This window comes from Erpetoichthys calabaricus, chromosome 3 (genome assembly GCF_900747795.2).
Source record: "Erpetoichthys calabaricus chromosome 3, fErpCal1.3, whole genome shotgun sequence".
In the NCBI taxonomy this organism is placed as follows: Eukaryota; Metazoa; Chordata; class Cladistia; order Polypteriformes; family Polypteridae; genus Erpetoichthys; species Erpetoichthys calabaricus.
Window position 1 is genome coordinate 161,648,749 of NC_041396.2, and position 19,447 is coordinate 161,668,195.

Sequence of the window (19,447 nt, forward strand, 5' to 3'; positions counted from 1 at the left end):
CAGTGAACCTGTTGTCACTTTCATTTGCACCAAAGCAGGTGAAGTTCATTCTCAATCGGTTATGCTTCCTAACTGGACAGATCGATATCCATGAAACTTAACTAACTTGGTGTTAGCCTGTGATGATTAAGTGTTTCCTTAGGTTATTTGAGCTTTGTATGCATATATCCATCCATCCATTATCCAACCCGCTATATCCTAACTACAGGGTCACAGGGGTCTGCTGGAGCCAATCCCAGCCAACACAGGGCACAAGGCAGGAAACAAACCCCTGGGTAGGGCGCCAACCCACCGCAGCATGCATATATCTCTCTATATATATAAAATCCAATATCTGTCTGTCTGTGTGTCTGTCCGCTTTTCACGAGAGAGCTACTTAATGGATTTAGATCTGTTTTATTTTCTATAATTTGCTTGAACATTCCAGTTGGTTTTCCAACCTCTCTCATCTCACTAAGTATCATAGTTCACTTGCGGTACCAATTTATTTGAATGAATTCGAGAGAGACATAGTGGGCCCAGGGGAGGTGTGGCGGGGCCCTCCTCACTCACGCACCAGCCTCGGGCGTATCTTACATCCGCTTAGCTAGTGAATGAGAGAACTATTTAATGGATTTAGATCGGGTTTTTTTCTAGAATTTGCTCGAAAATTCCGGTTGATTTTGCGACTTCTGTCATTGTGCTAAGAATCATAGTTCGCTTACAGTAGCGATACATTTGCACAAATCCGAGACAGAGGCCGCGGGCCAAGGGGAGGGGGAAGTGTGACGTCAGGAGTGGGGAGTTGATCTACCTTTCTGTTTTGGAGCGTAACTTGCCTCCGCTTAGCTAGCAATACCTTATTTGTTTATTGAATTTGAAAGTTTGTTCTGTTTCACTACTACGCGGGCAGAGACGCGGGGAATGGCTAGTATATATATAAAAGGAACTTGCTGAAGTGAATGCAAGTTGCATAGTTGCAAATACAACCAAAAATAACATAAGTTGTCCTTTCATTGTGATTAAATTTTGACATATTAATGATTCGTGTCAAAAGTAATACAGATCTTCTTGATGCTGTTAAATTAACATTATGACAGCCCGACAGGGTTAAGTCATTTACTTAACCAAATGCCTATTCAGTAACATGGTAATGTAATTACGAAATGAGAATAATTTTATTTATTGCTTAGAATTATAGATAATACATATTTTTATTAAAATTAAACATGATTATATGAACATCTTTGTCTGCCACTCTCCTTGGATGTACTTAAGTTAATTCTGATTGTAAAAGCATGTTATTTTAATGTTATACTTTTGGGTAAATTTTGTTTAGAAATGAAGTATATAAAAATTACAAATCATAAAGAAGCGAATTGATAAAGCCTGTATAAGGAAAATTCACTTAAATCAATCTATCTATTCATCCATTTTTGAACCTCCTCATTCTTATGCATGGTCTTATGAGGGTGGGGCCTATTATGGCAGCATTGATCATGAGCTAAGAACCATCTGTGGCCAGTAACACACTTACACAGATCCATACTCTTTTGGGGTCAGTTTACCTAACAGGTGCATCTTTAGGTTATTTAAGGAAGACAAGAGTGTCTACAGCAGTAAATTTCCTGCAGAAACAAGGATATTGTGTACACTCTGCTTGTGCAGTGATCAGGCTGGATTCTAATCCTAGTCTCCCAGAGTTGTGAAACAGAAGAGCTAATCACAATGTTATGACATTTAAAAATGATTTGGGTAATATACACAAAAGGAAAGTACAGGTTATTTAATTAGTTATTTAAAATACAGAAAACAGCTGTTTTATCTATTGCAAAAAAACTACGAAGTACATTTTTTCAAAATAATTTATTTGAAATTGTTATTTTTTTCACAGGATATAAGCTCTGTATATCAGATATTTGCAGATGAAGTTTTGGGATCTGGACAGTTTGGAATTGTATATGGAGGTAAAAAGAATTCCTGTTGTTTTGTTATCCAGTTTAATTTTATTCTTTGTTACACTTTATTCAACCCAGAGAGACAAACTCTTCTAATTATAAGTCTCATGTTTCTTGAGATTTGTTGTAGATGTTTCTAAATCTTCATCACGTCAATATCTTGCTATTTAGCTACAGCTAATATACAGTATATTAGTGACATTATCTGTATTTTATAGCAATGTTTGTCACATCATCATTCCAACTGGACCAGCTTCTGTTATGTTCAATTACTTGCAAATACAAAGAAATTGAGTTTGTTTCCTTGTTTTCAATTTTTCCTACTTCTCTTCTGGTAGTCACATTAACACAAGTTTGCTAAAGTCTCAACACTTATTTTCATTTGAAAACCCTAATAATTTTTCAGTTTTGGTTTTATAGAACTGACTTTCTAAGAAATCTAGGCTACGATGACCCTACTAAAAAACCTGAGATGATGAAAGGGCTAAGCTTTTGAAGCACTGGTACATTACATTTAATTTTACTGTATGTTTCAAATACTCAAAGAAGATAAGTGCATCCTGAGAGAAATTTTACAAAAAAAAAAACTACAATATAAGTTTCAGGTCTGTAATTACAAGATCAGTATATAATTTCTTGTATTGCTGCAGTTCTCGGACACAGAATGTTTGTTGGTCTTCAACCCAAATCCAATAATGCATAAATGGCGCCTGAGTGAACCATTTAAACATTTTTTTACTTATGTCATTTATTGAATGAGCAAAGACTGTAGCACCTTGTCTGCTGTCAGCTGGAGTATTTTAATTTTAGAATCTTTATCCTTTAATTTATGTTGTGTATTTTTTGTTACCCTGTTGGAACTGTAAACCCATCCTTCAAAAAAACAAAACAAAACTGTGTTCATGATTCTGAGGTTTCAGCACATATGCTGCAAGTAACTAGACATTGATTTATTTAGATGTTTGACTTTGATACATATTTTTTTAATTTTTAAAAAATGTAAGAAATGCCCTTGTCTCTGTAAAAATGTGTAAACTGATGAATTTGGTGACAAATATCTATTGACCTTACCAGTGCCAACACTGTTGTCTTTAAAACAAAAAGGAGCATGTGTATACAGTTTGTGTCCTCAATATATTGCCAAGGTTTAGAAAGTGATTTTCAAATGTGTTGCAGGCGGCTTTATTCGATGGTATGGACTTGGTTACATTGCTTTAGGCTTTTATCTTTATCTTTTCATAATCTACTGCATAAATGCAACATTCACATATGTTATTCAAGCAAACAGAGATGTTAAAGATCAAAATTTGGAATTGCAGTGGTAGGCACATACCCCAAGAATTACTGACCTGTTTGTTCATGACAGACGTCAAGCTACTTGACTTGGAGAGGTGGGAAAAACTGAATTAATTAGCAGCAGAAAAACAGTTAAATGTCATGCTGCCCCACAAGTTTTTGATGGGGCGTTTGATATTGTGGTTTACTGATTTCTGAATTGCTGTGGTATTTGGTAATTTTGTGGAGGAAAGGATTGGGGGCAGAAGATTGAGAGCTGGGGGTTGACAGTAGGAGTGATTACATGGGAACTGCTTTATCGTTTTTAATCTATGTAACATGCTATTACAGTAGCAATCAAGGGGCTATGAGCTACATGACCATTGGCACAAAATTGTATCAACAAAAGCTTTACTTTAAAAAAAAAAATGCATTTCTGATGTCATGGTTTTCGGACTTGTTGAAACATACTATTGTACAGGAGTGATATTTGCTCCTGTTTCAGTTAAAAGATAAAAAGAACTATTGCCATTGAGAATTATAATGTTTTAAAATGTAATCAAAGTGACAAAAGTCTTTTATGGAGAAGTGCAAGCATAATTTGTCAAATCCTTACATGTTAAAAATGAACAGGGGCTAACTGAGTTTGTAAAGTATTCACTGCCAAAAGCCTATAATTGATTGAAACACTTTTTTGCAGAATTTACAACAGAGAGTTTTTGTGGCTCTGCACATCTGGACACAGCAGTGTTTTTTTATTATTGTATGCAAAATTTCTGAAGCTCCCTCAAATGTTTTCAGAACACTAATTTTCAAGTAGGTGGGAACCAACACACAGTTAGTACCATGTACTGTGTACATATGACAGTTAGCTTGAACTTGAATAGTATTGATTTAATTCACTGTGGTGGTCTGGTGCCCTGGCCAAGGTTTGTTTCCTGCCTTGTGCCCTTTGTTGGCTGGGATTGGCTCCAGCAGACCCCCTGTGACCCTGTGTTAGGATATAGCGGGTTGGATAATGGGTGGATAGATGGATGATTTTATTCTCTGATTCCCTGACTTTAACTTCACCTTTAATTACATGTCAATTTTAATTTATAAACCACCTCTGCTTGGGAGGAGAATCTTCTTTAAATCTCATGTCTCTGCAGACTACAGCAGATTAGCTGGCAGGATTTTTTTGTACTTTTCTGAATCCGTTTTTCCTTTTAGGTTCATAGGTGTTCTGTGTGCTGATGTAAACAATTAGCTATGTGTTCTACAGTGCTGATCACTACCATTTCTAAGTCACTAGTGATATACCTCATAAAACTGTGTGAACTGAAGGTTGGGTTCAACCCTGGAGACTTAATTTGGGTGTTTGGTATGCTTTGTGTGTTTTGGCGTTAGCAACTCTGTTAACGTCAGAAAAAGTTAAGTGTCACTAGCAAACTGATTGGTTAGGGTCAAATGAAAATCTTTCCAATCTAGTCAGTTTTCAAAAACCAGTTGCTTTTTTTCAAAGACATTTGACCTTTGACAGATCTTCCACGTGTCACATGACAAATTCATAATTGGTCGATAGCCTTGTTCTACCAACATTCCCTGTGCAAAATTATTTTAAACTTCAAATCAACATAGGCATAAATATATTTGCATTCTTGGTAACATTACATTGTGCTTGGTTCCCCCAGCAATATTACATTCCAACTTAGCATCAAGAGCAAGCTAGATAGTGACAGATTAGTATAAAAACAAATGACTGCTAAAAGTTCAATCAGTGTTTACTCCTTTTCAAAAATATGGACTAAGGAATTCAAATTCATACTGACCAAGCTGTGTGTGTTGTGCTGCGAGTGTCATCTGTCGTACATCAACTGTACAGAAAAATCTGGAAATGAAGCGACAAAGCACCATTAAGGCTAATGTTGCTAACGTTGAGGGCAATTAAACAAGAATTCTCCAAGTGTAATATTGCACATGGAAAGCCTTTAACATAAGGAGATGTTTAGTAATAAGGAGGTCTTATGTGCAGCAGGTAAAGAGTTTGTACTAATTTATGAAAGAGTTGATGCTAGGATTATAGAGATGATCTATGAGACTGGTTGTTTGGTAGGTCTTGTAAAATTTTGTTAGAGTGTTCCAATACAAGAGAAACTTTGTTGCTTAAATGTATAGCATACCTGAATTAGCATGTTTATATGCTCTTCAATAACCTGATTATTCACATAAAACCTGATTTCTAAAATTCCATGAAAATCATTATTCTGATTAGAGAAATATGGTTATTGACCTCTAAGAAACCTGATTAACAGAGGTAGATTTCACTGCCAATATTCCGATTATGTGGACATGTAAACCCTTAACTGGGTGACTGTTAAGGATTTTCTAGTCTGTACATGTCCACTGCACACTGTGACCCTGTACATGTATTTGCTTCGCACACACACTTTCAGTAGCCAAGGGTGGAAGCATCCACAAAATACATTTTTAGAGGCAAATGTTCATGCAATTGGATTATTCTTCTTCTGGCTGAAATAGTCTGTGTCAGTATTTCAGAAATCCCTAAATTTGTGTTGATGAGCTGACCGTACATTTCTAAACTCAGCAACATAATCTTGAGAGCAGTAGGGTAACGTGTAAAAAGTAACATGGTTACGTAGTCTGATTACTTTTTACAGAAACAAGTAATTTAAAGCAATATTTATATTACTCAAGTAAAAATACCTCAGTTACTGTTATTCCAAAAGCAGTGGGAGAAAGGCAAAAAGCACACATACTGGGACCTTTGCAGCTCCATTCAACAGCCAACCAGAAAAGAGTCAGCGGTGTGCAATCTATAGTAGTAACAGAAACCTGTTGTGTCCAGCAGAAAGCGGTAGCTCCCTGAGAATGAGTTCTTTTGTGATTGCATCGTGTTACGTAACCCGAATCTATCTACTCTATATACAGTATGTGTGTATATATATATATATATATATATATATATATATATATATATATATATATATATATATATATATATATATATATATATATATATATATATATATGAAATCCTAAGGCTAAAAGTGCAATTATTTTATGTGACTTTTTTTGTCACACTTTAAATTGGGCTTATTTTAAAACCTACATATACTGTATATGTTTGGTATCATTCTTTTCAGAATTGATCAAACTTTAATGTGATGTTGTTAGATTTTCAGATTCTTATTCCATTTTTAAATTATAAACTAAAAAATATCAAGAATTCACGTCCCGCAAGACGAGACATTGTGCCAAAAGATTTAACCATGCCCGGGGCCGGAAATAAAAGACAAAGTATAGGACAGCTGCTGTACAGTTCGGGAGTTGGGGCCCGAGGTGTAGAGTCCATCAACATTGTCGGTGCAGTGGAAGGATTTACAGGATTGGATGACGATATCTCCCATCTGCCCATCAGCTTCAAAGGTGTGCCGGGCAATGTTCCAAGGCTTTATTCTGTTTTCTAAACATGGAGTCCCCCACTTAGGTGAAAGACAACAAGGATACAATTTCATGCTGACTTTGACATATATAAATAGTACACAGCAGCTCTCAGTCTGACTGCATGTTTTCCAGTTGTTTCAATCTGTCTTATGTTGTACTGCTTGCCTGGCAGTTCTATGTGAGCCCCTGTGCTTAATCTGGCTCTGTGTCAGCTGTGCATGTGAGTAGAAAAAAATAGAATTCTAATATATATTTGCACAGAGCACAGTGACTTATTAAATGTATGCTTACTACACCTATAAATAAAGCATCAGTTGGACTATACATATTTATAAAATAAGAGAATCATCACAGTGGCCGATGAAAACTTTTAACCCTTTTTTTTTGTGCAGGTTAATGTCATTGAAGCTTTATGACAAAGGAGAACTCCAGATTACTTGCACATATAAACGTAGACTATTAATAAACCAGGTTTCTCCATTAACCGGGTTATTCGCCTAAACCCCATTATGTGTGTTCATATAACTGAACTAAATGAAACTTACTATTTCTTGAAAAATTAGCTACTCTAGTCTGAGTTGTGTGAAGTCAGCTGTGGTGAAATTTGTAATTTTTCTGAATGCTCACTCTGACAGAGAGACAGTTCTGTAGTAGCAACAGTTAGTCATGGTAACACTAGAAATGGGAGTCGAAAAGATCTAACACAATTATCAGTTTGTGGCCAATGGTTATTAATATAGATCAGAATTACAGGAAAGGCTGTCACTCCTTTCACATAATATATGTTTGTTTTATTTTTTTAAGGAAAGCACAGAAAAACTGGTAGAGATGTTGCAATTAAAGTGATCGATAAAATGAGATTCCCAACGAAACAGGAAAGTCAGCTGAGAAATGAAGTTGCTATTTTACAGGTAATTTTTTTTTTAAAAGTTATGCTTTTATAAAGTGTATTCTGTAACTTCTATAATTAATGTGTAAACTGGAAAAATGTGTCTTCTATTCTAAAACACATCTCCTTTGTTGCTATAGAATCTTCACCATCCTGGAATTGTGAACCTTGAGTGCATGTTTGAAACACCAGAGAGAGTCTTTGTTGTCATGGAAAAGCTGCACGGAGATATGCTTGAGATGATACTCTCCAGTGAAAAAAGCCGTCTGCCTGAAAGAATCACTAAGTTTTTAGTCACACAGGTGATTTCATTTTGTTTTTCTTATATTGTGTTTTTGTATTGTTTTTCGATGACACTTTTCAGTGCATTATTAATGTAATGATTTAATAATATTTTCAGATTAACTTTATATTGGATACATACATCCATCCATTATCCAACCCGCTTACATTCTGCTGTAAATTCAAAATTTCAGCAGTTGTATAAGAATGATTAAGAAAATGGTTAAAATTATTAAGATATATGCATTTCAGTAAATGTATTTATTCAATCATTCATGTTTAATCATGTTTATTCTAGTTTTGGGTTGTGGGAGCCCTAGTGCTTACAGTTAGTTTAGCAACATCAGGTTCAAGGCAGGTACCAGACCTGGATAAAGTCCACCATCACTCTCACTGGGTCCTTTTAGAGTTACTGCTTAACCTAACTTTCACGTATTTTGGTGTCAGAGACCTTTGTTGTTAATCTTCTCAGAAAGTCCAAAATATTAATAAGTAAATGGTAATGTATGAAGCTAAGTCCAGGTGACTAGTAGTACTTGTACAAAGTACAGTGAAATTCTCACTTGCATGTCCAACCAGCATGCAACATGTCACCAGCCTCTAATGCTCTGATAAACAAGAATGGAGTGAAGTGTACATATAATATCCAATCTGAAGTCAATAAGTAAAAGAGGTGAGGTTAAAATCTTCTGCCAGTGGCCATTTTATTATTTAATCTCTCTCTCCACTATTGGACAATGTGAAGGGCAAGGTAAGTGAACTCTGTGGAGTACACTTCAGGCCTCCTACATGTAATTTTGTTCATTTTGGGAATTTTTAAAACCGATATTTTGTGATTGTAATGAACACTTTGTTGCCCAGGTATTACTATGGTTTGGGGCTAACCTATTTGCAGCTTTAAATTATAATGCTTTCACATTAGTAATCCATTCTGGGTTGTCACACACTTTACAATATAAAAGAAGAAGTCACCTTGCTTTTAATGGAGGTGAGATTTCATTTTTTAAAATCCTCTTACATTCTTCTTGGCGATTTCAGTATCCATATTGACACTCCTACTAGTAAACAGAGGAATGAATTCCTACCCTTACTGGACTGTTTTGACTTGATGCGATATGTTGGATTTTCCTACTCACTCTGGTGGTTATATATTGGACTTGATCTTCACATCCGGCTTATCTGTTGGCAACACAGCAGTGATTTGGGACTCACTGATTATAAAGCAGTACTTTTCACTGTCTCATTACCTCTCCCTCTTCTTACCTGTAAACGTCAAATTTCTTTCAGAAACCTTAAAAATATCTAACCTTCTATCCTTACTGGATCAATTTCTGATCTTTTTCTGTCTTCACCTATTCCATCAATGCTAGATAATCTTGTAAACCACTTTAACACAGCCCTTCTTTCAACACTAGTAAAAACAGATTCTTTAAAGCATAAGGATGTTTCCTTTAAGCACTCAGCTCCATGGTACAATTCAGAGTTACAGTCTATGAAAGCATCTGGCTGACACCTTGAGAGAATATCACGTAAGACTGACCTCACCGTGCACATTCATGCTTTCTCTGACCATCACTAACTGCAGCCAAAAACACACATTATGGCAGAATAATAGAAAGTGGCCATAATAACCCGAGTGTTTTGTTTTCTGTAATAATAATAATATATCTATCTATCTATCTATCTATCTATCTATCTATCTATCTATCTATCTATCTATCTATCTATCTATCTATCTATCTATCTATCTATCTATCTATCTATCTATCTATCTAATAATTCATTACGTTTATATAGCGCTTTTCTCAGTACTCAAAGTGCTATCCACACAAGTTAATAAACTCCTTCAACTTGCATTTGGCCCAATTACCACCTCTAACAAAGTCTGTGAAAAATTCCTCCACTTTTTCCGCAATAAAATTAACAACCTAAATAATTCAACTACCATAAATCCATCATTCATTTATATTGTTTCTTCTCTTCCCACTCCATCCAGCTCTTTTTCTAAATTTTCACTAGTCACATCTGCATTTGTTAATGACCTGCTTTGTAAGATGAAGTCTGCTACCTTTGTTCTGGAACCCATTCCCACCACACTTCTTAAATCCTGCTTTCATAATCCCAAACGTTACGACAATAATAAATACATTCCTTGTCGCTGGCTTCTGTAACCCCCCTGTTAAAGTCTGATCTCGATGCTGACAATCTTAAGAATTTCTCACTTACCTTTTCTGTCAAAAGTTCTTGAGCGTGTTGTAGCTTCCCAACTCTCCAATTACTTAACTTCTAATAATTAGATGGAACTCTTTCAGTCTGGTTTCAGAGTGCAGTACAGCTGCTGAGACTGTTTCATGTAACTAATGCTTTGCTTATGGCAGCAGACTCTGGACAAACCAGCATATTAATTCTGTTAGACCTCATTGCAGCATTTGACACTGTCAGACATGACATTCATTCTATTGTCCAGAATGGAAAACATGCTGGGTATCTCTGGCACTGCTCTCCAGTGGCTTAAACCACATCTGACTGACAGGCAAGAGTTTGTTAGTCTTGGCAACAGCAGATCCAGCTCTGTGCCTGTCACACAAGGGGTTCCTCAGGGGTCTGTACTCAGCTCTTTACTCTTCTGTGTCTATATGCTTCCCCTTAGCCATATCATCATTCATAGCTATAGAGTGGGTTTTCATTTTTATGTAGATGATACTGAACTCTCTTTCAATGTTAAAAGTGAAACTACATCCGGGCTTTCTCAACTCACAACTTGCCTCAGTGAAATTAAAACCTGGATGGAGAAGAACTCTTTAAAATGAAATCGCAACAAAACTGAACTCCTGTAAATTGGCATTAAAGCGCAACTTAAGAAAAGGAGCTCCTTCTCAGTCGTTCTTGTCAGTGATCTCATCAGACCTTCTTCTGCTGAAAGGAATCTTGGTGTCATTTTTGTTTCCTCCTTTTCTTATTCCGCCCACATAAACCACATTAAGAAACTTTCTTACTTTCACCTCCATAACATATTCCGTATTCGCTCATTCCTCTCCTTTTCTAATGTTGAGAAAGTTGTCCATGCTTTTATCACATCCCACATTGATTATTGTAACTCCCAACTGGCAGGTGCCACTTCTAATCTTATATCACAGCTCCTGCCGATTCAAAACTCTACTGCAAGAGTCCTGACACGGACCAGCAACAGCGAGCACATCACACCCATCCTGCTTCGCCTCCACTGGCTCCCTGTGTCCTACAGGGTTGAATATTAAATGTTATTATTAACCTGCAAAACTTTAAATGGCCTTGCACTGGACTACATAAGCGACCTAGTGCATCATTATGCTCCTGTTCGCCCACTAGGGTCCTCTGATTCTGGCAAACTTGTTGTGCCCCACAATAACCTGCATTCTATGGGTGGCAGGACCTTTAGCTGTATAGCGCCCAGACTTTGGAATGACCTCCCGAAATTAATTAGATCTGCTGACTCCATTCATTCTTTTAAAAACAATCTAAAACTCATCTGTTCAGGAATGGCTTTTAACTTAACCTGACATTCTGTACCATCTTTCAGTTCACCTCTCTGTACAGATGCTCAGGATAATCTGTGTGTATGTTATATCACAAATGATGTTACATGTATTTCTTTCAGGTATTTATTTTAGTATTGAATTTAGTATTTTACTCTGGTTTATTTTTTTTCTTTTTATTCTGTTTAATGCTTTGTATATCCTGTATTTACCTGTTTAGTGTTGTATCGAAACATGTACCCTGCTGTTTAAATAAGCACCATGAGCATGGGAAAGGCACTATATAACTAAAATGTATTATTATTATTATTATTATTATTATTACATATCTTATGATTTAAAAAAATCGTAAAATTTATTGACATCAGTTAGGCAATGGCCATTTTATTATTCTCTTCCTATTTTAGTATAGCATGAAGTCTTTAGATAACTGTGTTTTTTGGAGGCTGCATATGTATTATTCTTGTTTAATCAAGACAGTCAGCCATCCATCCATCCATTTTTCCAACCAGCTGAATCCGAACACAGGGTCACAGGGGTCTGCTGGAGCCAATCCCAGCCAACACAGGGCGCGAGGCAGGGAACCAATCCCGGGCAGGACACACACACACACACACACCCACACCAAGCACACACTAGGGCCAATTTAGAATCGCCAATTCACCTAACCTGCATGTCTTTGGACTGTGGGAAGAAACCAGAGCACCCGGAGGAAACCCACGCAGACACAGGGAGAACATTCTAACTCCACGCAGGGAGGACCCAGGAATCGAACCTGGGTCTCCTTACTGCAAGGCAGCAGCGCTACCACTGCGCCACCGTGCCGCCCGAGAGTCAGCCAGCTTTGGCGAAATATTGTGTGACATCTAGGTTAGTACGTTGACTAGTAAATGGTGCAGTACTGGTGTGAAAGTACCTTTTTCAATCTATCTCTGAAACTGCCTCACCTCCTTTCATTAAGACAGACTTATAATCTGTTTGCTGCTCTTCATTTAATATCTTCTTGACATCTAGTATGTTCTGTTATTCGGCAGAAATCCTAAGTTTGCTCAACATTTTTCCATATACAGTTTGCTCCTGCCACTTATCACCCTATCTGCAGGATACCAAGATCACCACATCTTTTCATTTAAATATACATATCTTCATAATTGGTTTGAAACTACAGAAGGAGCTTTCTATGATACGACAGAAAATGTAATAGGAAACGAATAATAACTTAGTGATGGATTTTTGAAAATGTTAAATATTTCTTATATACAGAAAATAAGTGTTGGATGTCTCATTAAGATTTAATTTTGCATGTTTCTTTTAGATTCTAGTGGCATTAAGGCACTTGCATTTCAAGAACATAGTGCACTGTGACTTGAAACCAGAAAATGTACTACTTGCATCTGCTGAGCCATTTCCACAGGTAAGCCTTACCTTGTGAAGCACACGCTGAAGTCAATTCGCATTAAGGTGACTTTACTGCAGGCACAGCCACGGCCACAGGGCAGTTCAGAAAAGGGAAACTCCACAAAGAGGTTTTAGCGGCTTTCCGGGGGTGGCCGGTTTTCCTTTTGAGTCATTGATGAGAATGAGCGGCCCTGCATTTGTAAGATACCGTGGGTGTATCAAAATGACACATTATACCAAAGTCCTGAGTGTCTGTGGCCTTTAAAGAGCATTTTACTGTTTCGTTTTTTTTTCTTTACATTAAATAAATGTGGGTGTTTACGGTAGTATTATCTCTCGTTTCTAATGCTGTGTAGACTTTGAAAATTTCACACTGAAGTTATGATACTACTTATGGTTTTTCACATCAGACACTTTTCTGTCTCATTTACCTCCATAGCAAAGATAATCAGATATGGATTTATTTGCAGTTACAATGTGAGGGTCAAATTAGTCCAATAACAATTAAGTGATGAGTCAGTGACTTCCTGCTAACATCAGTTTTCCTCCTTCTCCAAAACTTGTCTCTCTTCTAAATGTATACTTTCATACATCATGATTATTAGTAACTGTTGTTTAAACAATAATTAATGTACAAGTGACTCCACAAGTGTTTTGCTATATTTCAGACAAATCTGACATGCTGTGATCTTTTCTTAGATATAAAAATTAATAAAAGATGTAATTTGTGTGAGGTATGACAGTCTTACAAAATTTTCTTCCCCTTCCCCAAAGGTAAAGTTGTGTGATTTTGGCTTTGCACGCATCATTGGAGAAAAGTCTTTCAGGCGCTCCGTTGTGGGCACTCCAGCTTATCTCGCTCCAGAGGTCCTGAGAAGTAAAGGTTACAACCGCTCCTTGGACATGTGGTCTGTGGGTGTCATCATATACGTCAGCCTCAGTGGCACATTTCCTTTCAATGAGGATGAGGACATTAATGACCAGATTCAAAATGCAGCATTTATGTACCCACCAAATCCATGGAAAGAAATATCCAGTGAAGGTAATTGTGTTTTCACAAATGTTTTAAGGGACTTCTGCAAACTGTACTGGGTTTTTAACCATCATTTTAATAAGACTTGACTTTTTACATTTGCATGTGAAAACATTTTCTGTTTTGTATTTTCTGAGAATGTCTGATAAACAATTTATTACTTTGCAATTCTGTGGTCCTGGCCCTACAAAGACACGCATCCAGCATCCATTCATGCGATGGCCGTATAGAGAGTTTGCATATTCTCTGGAGACTTCTGGTAATTGCAGGCCCAGTCAAAGTCTCTGTGGAGTTTTCTTATTTTTCTGTGTCTTTATGGATTTTCCAGTTTTTTTCACACATCCTGAAGACACATGTGTTGGAGCTCCCTGTGTGCATGTGAGCCCGTGTGCATGTTCTCGCTGGTTCCTACCTTGTGCTTGATGCCAAGCATCAGCCCCTTGTTACCCCAAAAGGCCTAAATGGGTTAGAAAACATCATGCCGAATTATTTATACAATTTGAACCCATTTTTGTATATTTTGCTTTCTATTATACACTGTGTTGCACTTATAATTCTGTTTCTGGTTGCATGAAGACATTGTGTATCTACTCACAGAAAACAGATGTATAAAGAATGCCAAAACAATCTGAAGGGTAGCTTGGATGTTTTTATCAAATGAAGTGCTTTGTGCATAACTAAACTACAATTTCAAATTTTAAAAACTTGCTTTTACCTGTAGTCATAGCCAGAATACAAAATGCACAAACTGGAAAGTACCTTAGAAGTTGGTTTAAATGTGGGTGGTTTCATTAATGAAGAAAAAAAAAGCAGAATTTCAAATCTGTATTTTTTTACAGGTTATGTAGGTTTTAGGGATTCCTCGTAGCTGTATATACATATTATTGCAAGCTCACTCTTTGAGCAAGTCACATACAGAAAAAAGTGTGTACACACATTGCTCCAAAATGAAGCAGCATAGTCTTTTTTGGTGCCCCATATCACACATCTAACACGTGCAAGACGGTCATGTGGAAAACAGACATCTTGTCCAGGATGTGGTGTTCCTTTGAGCTGATTTTAACCAGATATGCTTTGATAGTGTATCCCCCTGATTATGATAAAAAAATAAAATTGCACTACTTGTTATTATCAGGCACTACGAAGAACATGTCATTAATTAGTCTTCATGACTTACTGTCTTGTGGAATGAAGCTTTGTCAGGCCTTCATAGATCTCAAGTTATCCAAAACTCTGAGTATGTGGAAGACATAGTTTGGTCAACTGCTACCTTAAAGTATTCCTCTTGAACTGTGAAAAAAAGCCTCTGGCTTGGCTAGTGAACTGGATTATTTGTCCATGTCCATTGTTGGGAGTGGACTGTGCCACTGTGACAGATGGCTGCACCCAGATACAGTGGTTCAATTTACATGAAAACCATTGTGCAGAACAGGCAGAATGCAAAAAAGATAAGTTCAGAATACCAAAAGGAGCAAATGCATTATTTCATAGTTTAGGGGGAGCTTTGTCAAGAGATTTACTTACATCGGCAGTGACATTCATGTTTCATGTAACTTTTTCTTGGGAGAGAATGGAGGTCATGAAATCACTGGAAAGGGGTGTATGGCGCTCCCAATATCTATCTCAAGTCTTTAGAGTTCTAGTGCTTCCTGTTTTGCTAGATGTTTGCGAGACATGGATGCTATCTAGTGACCTGAGATGAAGACTGAACTCCTTCGGTACTGTGTGTCTTCACAGAATCCTTGGGTACCGTTGGTTTGACTTTGTGTTGAACGAGCGTTTGCTCACATGATCCCAAATGAGGCACATTACCTGCATTGTGACGGAGCGTCAGCTACGGCACTATTGCAATGTGGAGCATTTCCTCGAGGGTGATCCAGCTCGCAGGATCCTTACTGCTGAGGAACCGAGCGGCTGGACCAGGCCAAGGGGATCACGGTCATTCCCGGAGGGTGGGACTGGACCATGTGTCTACCTAGGGGGTTATCCAACCAGGATCCCAAGCTATTTTGCTATGTGATGGGTGTGGCAACACATAGTACCAGTGCAAGCTCCCTAACCTGACCTGACCTGGAAAGCATTAGATGGCCATGATTGGCTAACAAAAATAAAAATGTTTTGGGAAGAGCTTCTCGTGCTTGGTGATTTAAGTGGCTGTGGTTGTAATGTCCTGTGCTACAGCCACTAAGTGAGTCAATCGTCCATAAGTGATTTTGAGTTGATTATAGCTAGCATGCTAGAATGTTCTAGTCATGCTCTGACTGAGAGGAATTTGGGAAAATGTCTAGCCAGGAAGAGGTCCAGGTATCAAGAGTTTACTACAGAGAGATTACCATCATGTGTCTTTGGCATTCTCCTGTCCGAAAATGGTACAAGGCAGATCTGCTAGAAACATTTGTAGGAGGAGTGAAAAGATTTCCAAAAAGAGACAGTGCCAGTGTAAGCAGCAACAGTAATTGGCTATCAGAGATAATGCTGTAAACACCATCTGTTCTGGTCATGTGCTGTTCATGTATATTTTATGAATTATACTCATAATCAAAGAGGAAGAAGAATCAATGGATATTGCTTATGCCCTTCACCAATCTAGACATAGCTAGCAATGGTAAGGAGTCAATGTAGTGTAGTGATCACTATGTATGGAATCCCCCCTTTAGGAGTTGCCCCACCATCACCATATACCCTGAGAAAGACCAAAGATCCTGGCCCAGTCAGATTCACTCCACTGTTGGTTTAATTAATGATTGTCTTGTCAAAGTGTCCAGAGGTATTAGTATCCCCAGGTCACAATGATTAGTACTTATCCATTAATCAGCTTTTTATCACAACCTTTGATGGGTGGACCTCTTGTGGTGGTGAGGAGCACATCATACATGGAACCTAATGATATGTATACCCAACCAAAGTGATCATCAATGAACGATTTCAAGAAAATGTGATCAATGCTTCTGGGTCCAAATAATTTTTGGTACTGAATACACAAGTTGTAAAAAACAGATTAACTCAGGAAAGCAGACATGATCATTTTTGACAACCATTATAATAATGTTATGTTATATACAAAGTACAAATGAAAGGAACATTTATGGCTTGGTGTATAAATGTTGTTTTTGTTTTCACAGCAAACGATTTAATAAATAATCTACTCCAAGTTAAAATGAGGAAGAGGTACAGTGTGGACAAGTCTCTCAGTCACCCATGGTTACAGGTATTTACATATTTACATACAGGTTACATATTTCTAAAAATGCATTAGCTTTTAAAGTTTCATTACCATTTTTATCGCTCTTGTCCAGCTTATTGATGGGGATGTACCAGCTTTCCATACAAAGTAGCTACCTGTATTTAACCTTTCGCACAGTGTTTAGTGCTACTGCCACACAGATTCATGGGTTCAAATCATGGCCCAAGCACTGCCAATGTGGAGTTTGCATGTTCTCCTTGTGTCTGCCTAAACCACGGCATCACACCCACTCCCCTCCATGTTCCTCACACATCCCAAAGATGTGCATGTTAGGTTCACTTATGACTCTGAAGAAGCCCATAAGGAGACACACCATCCAGGATTGGTGCCTACCTTGTGCCTGATGTTGCTGAGATAAGATGTGGTCCTCCCTTACCCCGAAATTACTAAGTGGGTTTGCGGATGTTATGTTACAATTTGAATACTAATAAATGGAATTTCGCATTTAATCTGTTGCAGTTTCCTCATAACATACATACAGGACTTGTAGCAACACACAGGTAACAGATAAGTGGATAGATTTGTAGCGCATGGCTTTGTGTCATTCATGTGGAATTTCTTTTTCAGCTTTATTATTGGGAAATAGATTTTTTTTGTATTTAATAATAGGGCACAGAGTTTAGTTCTGTTGACCTACAGCTCCAGGTGCCTAGATTTCATTAATTATTTGCCCACTGTCTGTGTAAACTTTGCACATCTTCCTAGAAGAAGAACGAAGACGACATTGCTTTTGAATGGTGCTTTTCTCACTACTCAAAGCTCTTTACATAGAGAGAGAAGGGCTACTTCAGCTACTACCATGTGCAGCATCCGACTGGATGATGAGATGGCAGACATTTTTGTGTCAGTATGCTAACCACACATTAGTTATTAGGTGGTGAAGGGGAAAGAGAGATAATTAGCAAATAAGGGACAGGGGATGACTAGGGGGCCAGAATGACTAGGCCATGATGGGCAATTTAGCCAGGACATCGGGATACACCCTACTCTTGAGGAAAGATTCCTAGGGATCTTTTATGACCACAGAGAGTCGGGACCTCGGTTTTACTTCTCATCCGAAGGACAGCATCAATTTTTACAACAGAGTGTCCCTGCCACTGCACTGAGGCATTGTGATCCTCAAGCAGACCACATGGTAAACTCCCCCTGCTGGCCTCACTAACACTTCCTCCAACAGCAACCTAAGCTTTTTCCTGGATGGTCTCTCATCCAACTCGTCACTGGGCCTGAACAAGCTTAGCTTCAGGTGGATGACCTGTTCATCTGAAGGTGCATGTGGTATGGCTGCCTACAGACTGACGCAACAAGTCTCTCTTCTGTTTGTTAGGTCCAAAACAGCTGTGTTTCTTATTCCTCATTGCTCCATTGTATTCATTATACTTCCAGGTCAGAACTCATTGATCGCCACCTCTAAAAACAGATAGAGCCCACCCATTAGACAAAAATCAGACCTATTTAATTTTGTCAGGACCAGTCACAGACTAGTTGAACTGAGATGCTGAGAATATCAAACTACATGAATGACAGTCAAGGGAGCAACTACCTCCAATTTGCCAACATTATGTAAATGATGTCTGTGACTGAAAATTGCTGGAAAAATGCTGTAGTGTGACTTGCACCGGCACCAGTGAGGCACTAGTCTGAATGTAAAATAAAAGCCTCCGCAACATACAGAATTTGTTAGTTTTAAAGATGCAAAATTCTTGGCTTAACAAAATACTGTATGTTCTTTGTTGCACAGGTTTGTATATGACTACAAAATAATTTTCTTAGGGAAAAAAAAAAACTCTCTTCATTCAGAATGACTAGCACAGATGAAGCTTTCATATAACAGTGTACATGAGGGATGCAATGCCGCCAGCTACAAGCAGTCTGTGGTGGGAAATTGCAAAATGTGTAGCAATAAAATGTATCTAGCTATTTAACACAATCAACTTACAGCTAAAAGATGCTTGAATGCTTTTCACCCAGCATGTGAAATTGAAATAAAAAAAAAAAACAGTAAAATGCACTGCCTACACTTCCCATCGACCACCCTTCAGTAAACCTATGACTAGAAACATTACCTTATTTTGTCTAATTTCCCATGATGTGCTTGATGCCGTTTTCAATGTAAAAAAAAACATTCATATGAAATTGTCTTTGCACCTTGTGCCATTGGCCTGTTTATCGGTTGCTTGTGCAGGCCCTTCCATCCTGAAGTGCTATTCGTATACATTCACTTGTCTGTGTGCGCTTAGGCAGTTTGAACTTTTCCATTTCTCCTTGGAGATGAAGGATAAAAAATTTTTAAAGCAACCAACTGGTTGATCTTTTTGTGATACAATTTAAGGGGGGCATTAGCTATTTTGGAGTACTCATTATTATTATAAATCACATTAATTACTTATTTACAGTACTATTTATCCATTTTCCCAATGAATAAAT

At 37.6% G+C, this 19,447-nt stretch overlaps 1 protein-coding gene across 1 annotated transcript in view; it reads left to right on the forward strand.

Moving 5' to 3' along the window:
- Nucleotides 1-19,447, forward strand: part of prkd3 (protein kinase D3) — a 342,598-nt gene that overhangs the window by 314,864 nt on the left and 8,287 nt on the right. The window contains exons 13-18 of the mRNA XM_028797458.2: nucleotides 1,874-1,946; nucleotides 7,464-7,570; nucleotides 7,689-7,850; nucleotides 12,661-12,759; nucleotides 13,518-13,785; nucleotides 16,899-16,984. Of these exons, the coding sequence (XP_028653291.2) occupies nucleotides 1,874-1,946; nucleotides 7,464-7,570; nucleotides 7,689-7,850; nucleotides 12,661-12,759; nucleotides 13,518-13,785; nucleotides 16,899-16,984 (795 nt within the window). The remainder of the gene's footprint in view (nucleotides 1-1,873; nucleotides 1,947-7,463; nucleotides 7,571-7,688; nucleotides 7,851-12,660; nucleotides 12,760-13,517; nucleotides 13,786-16,898; nucleotides 16,985-19,447) is intronic.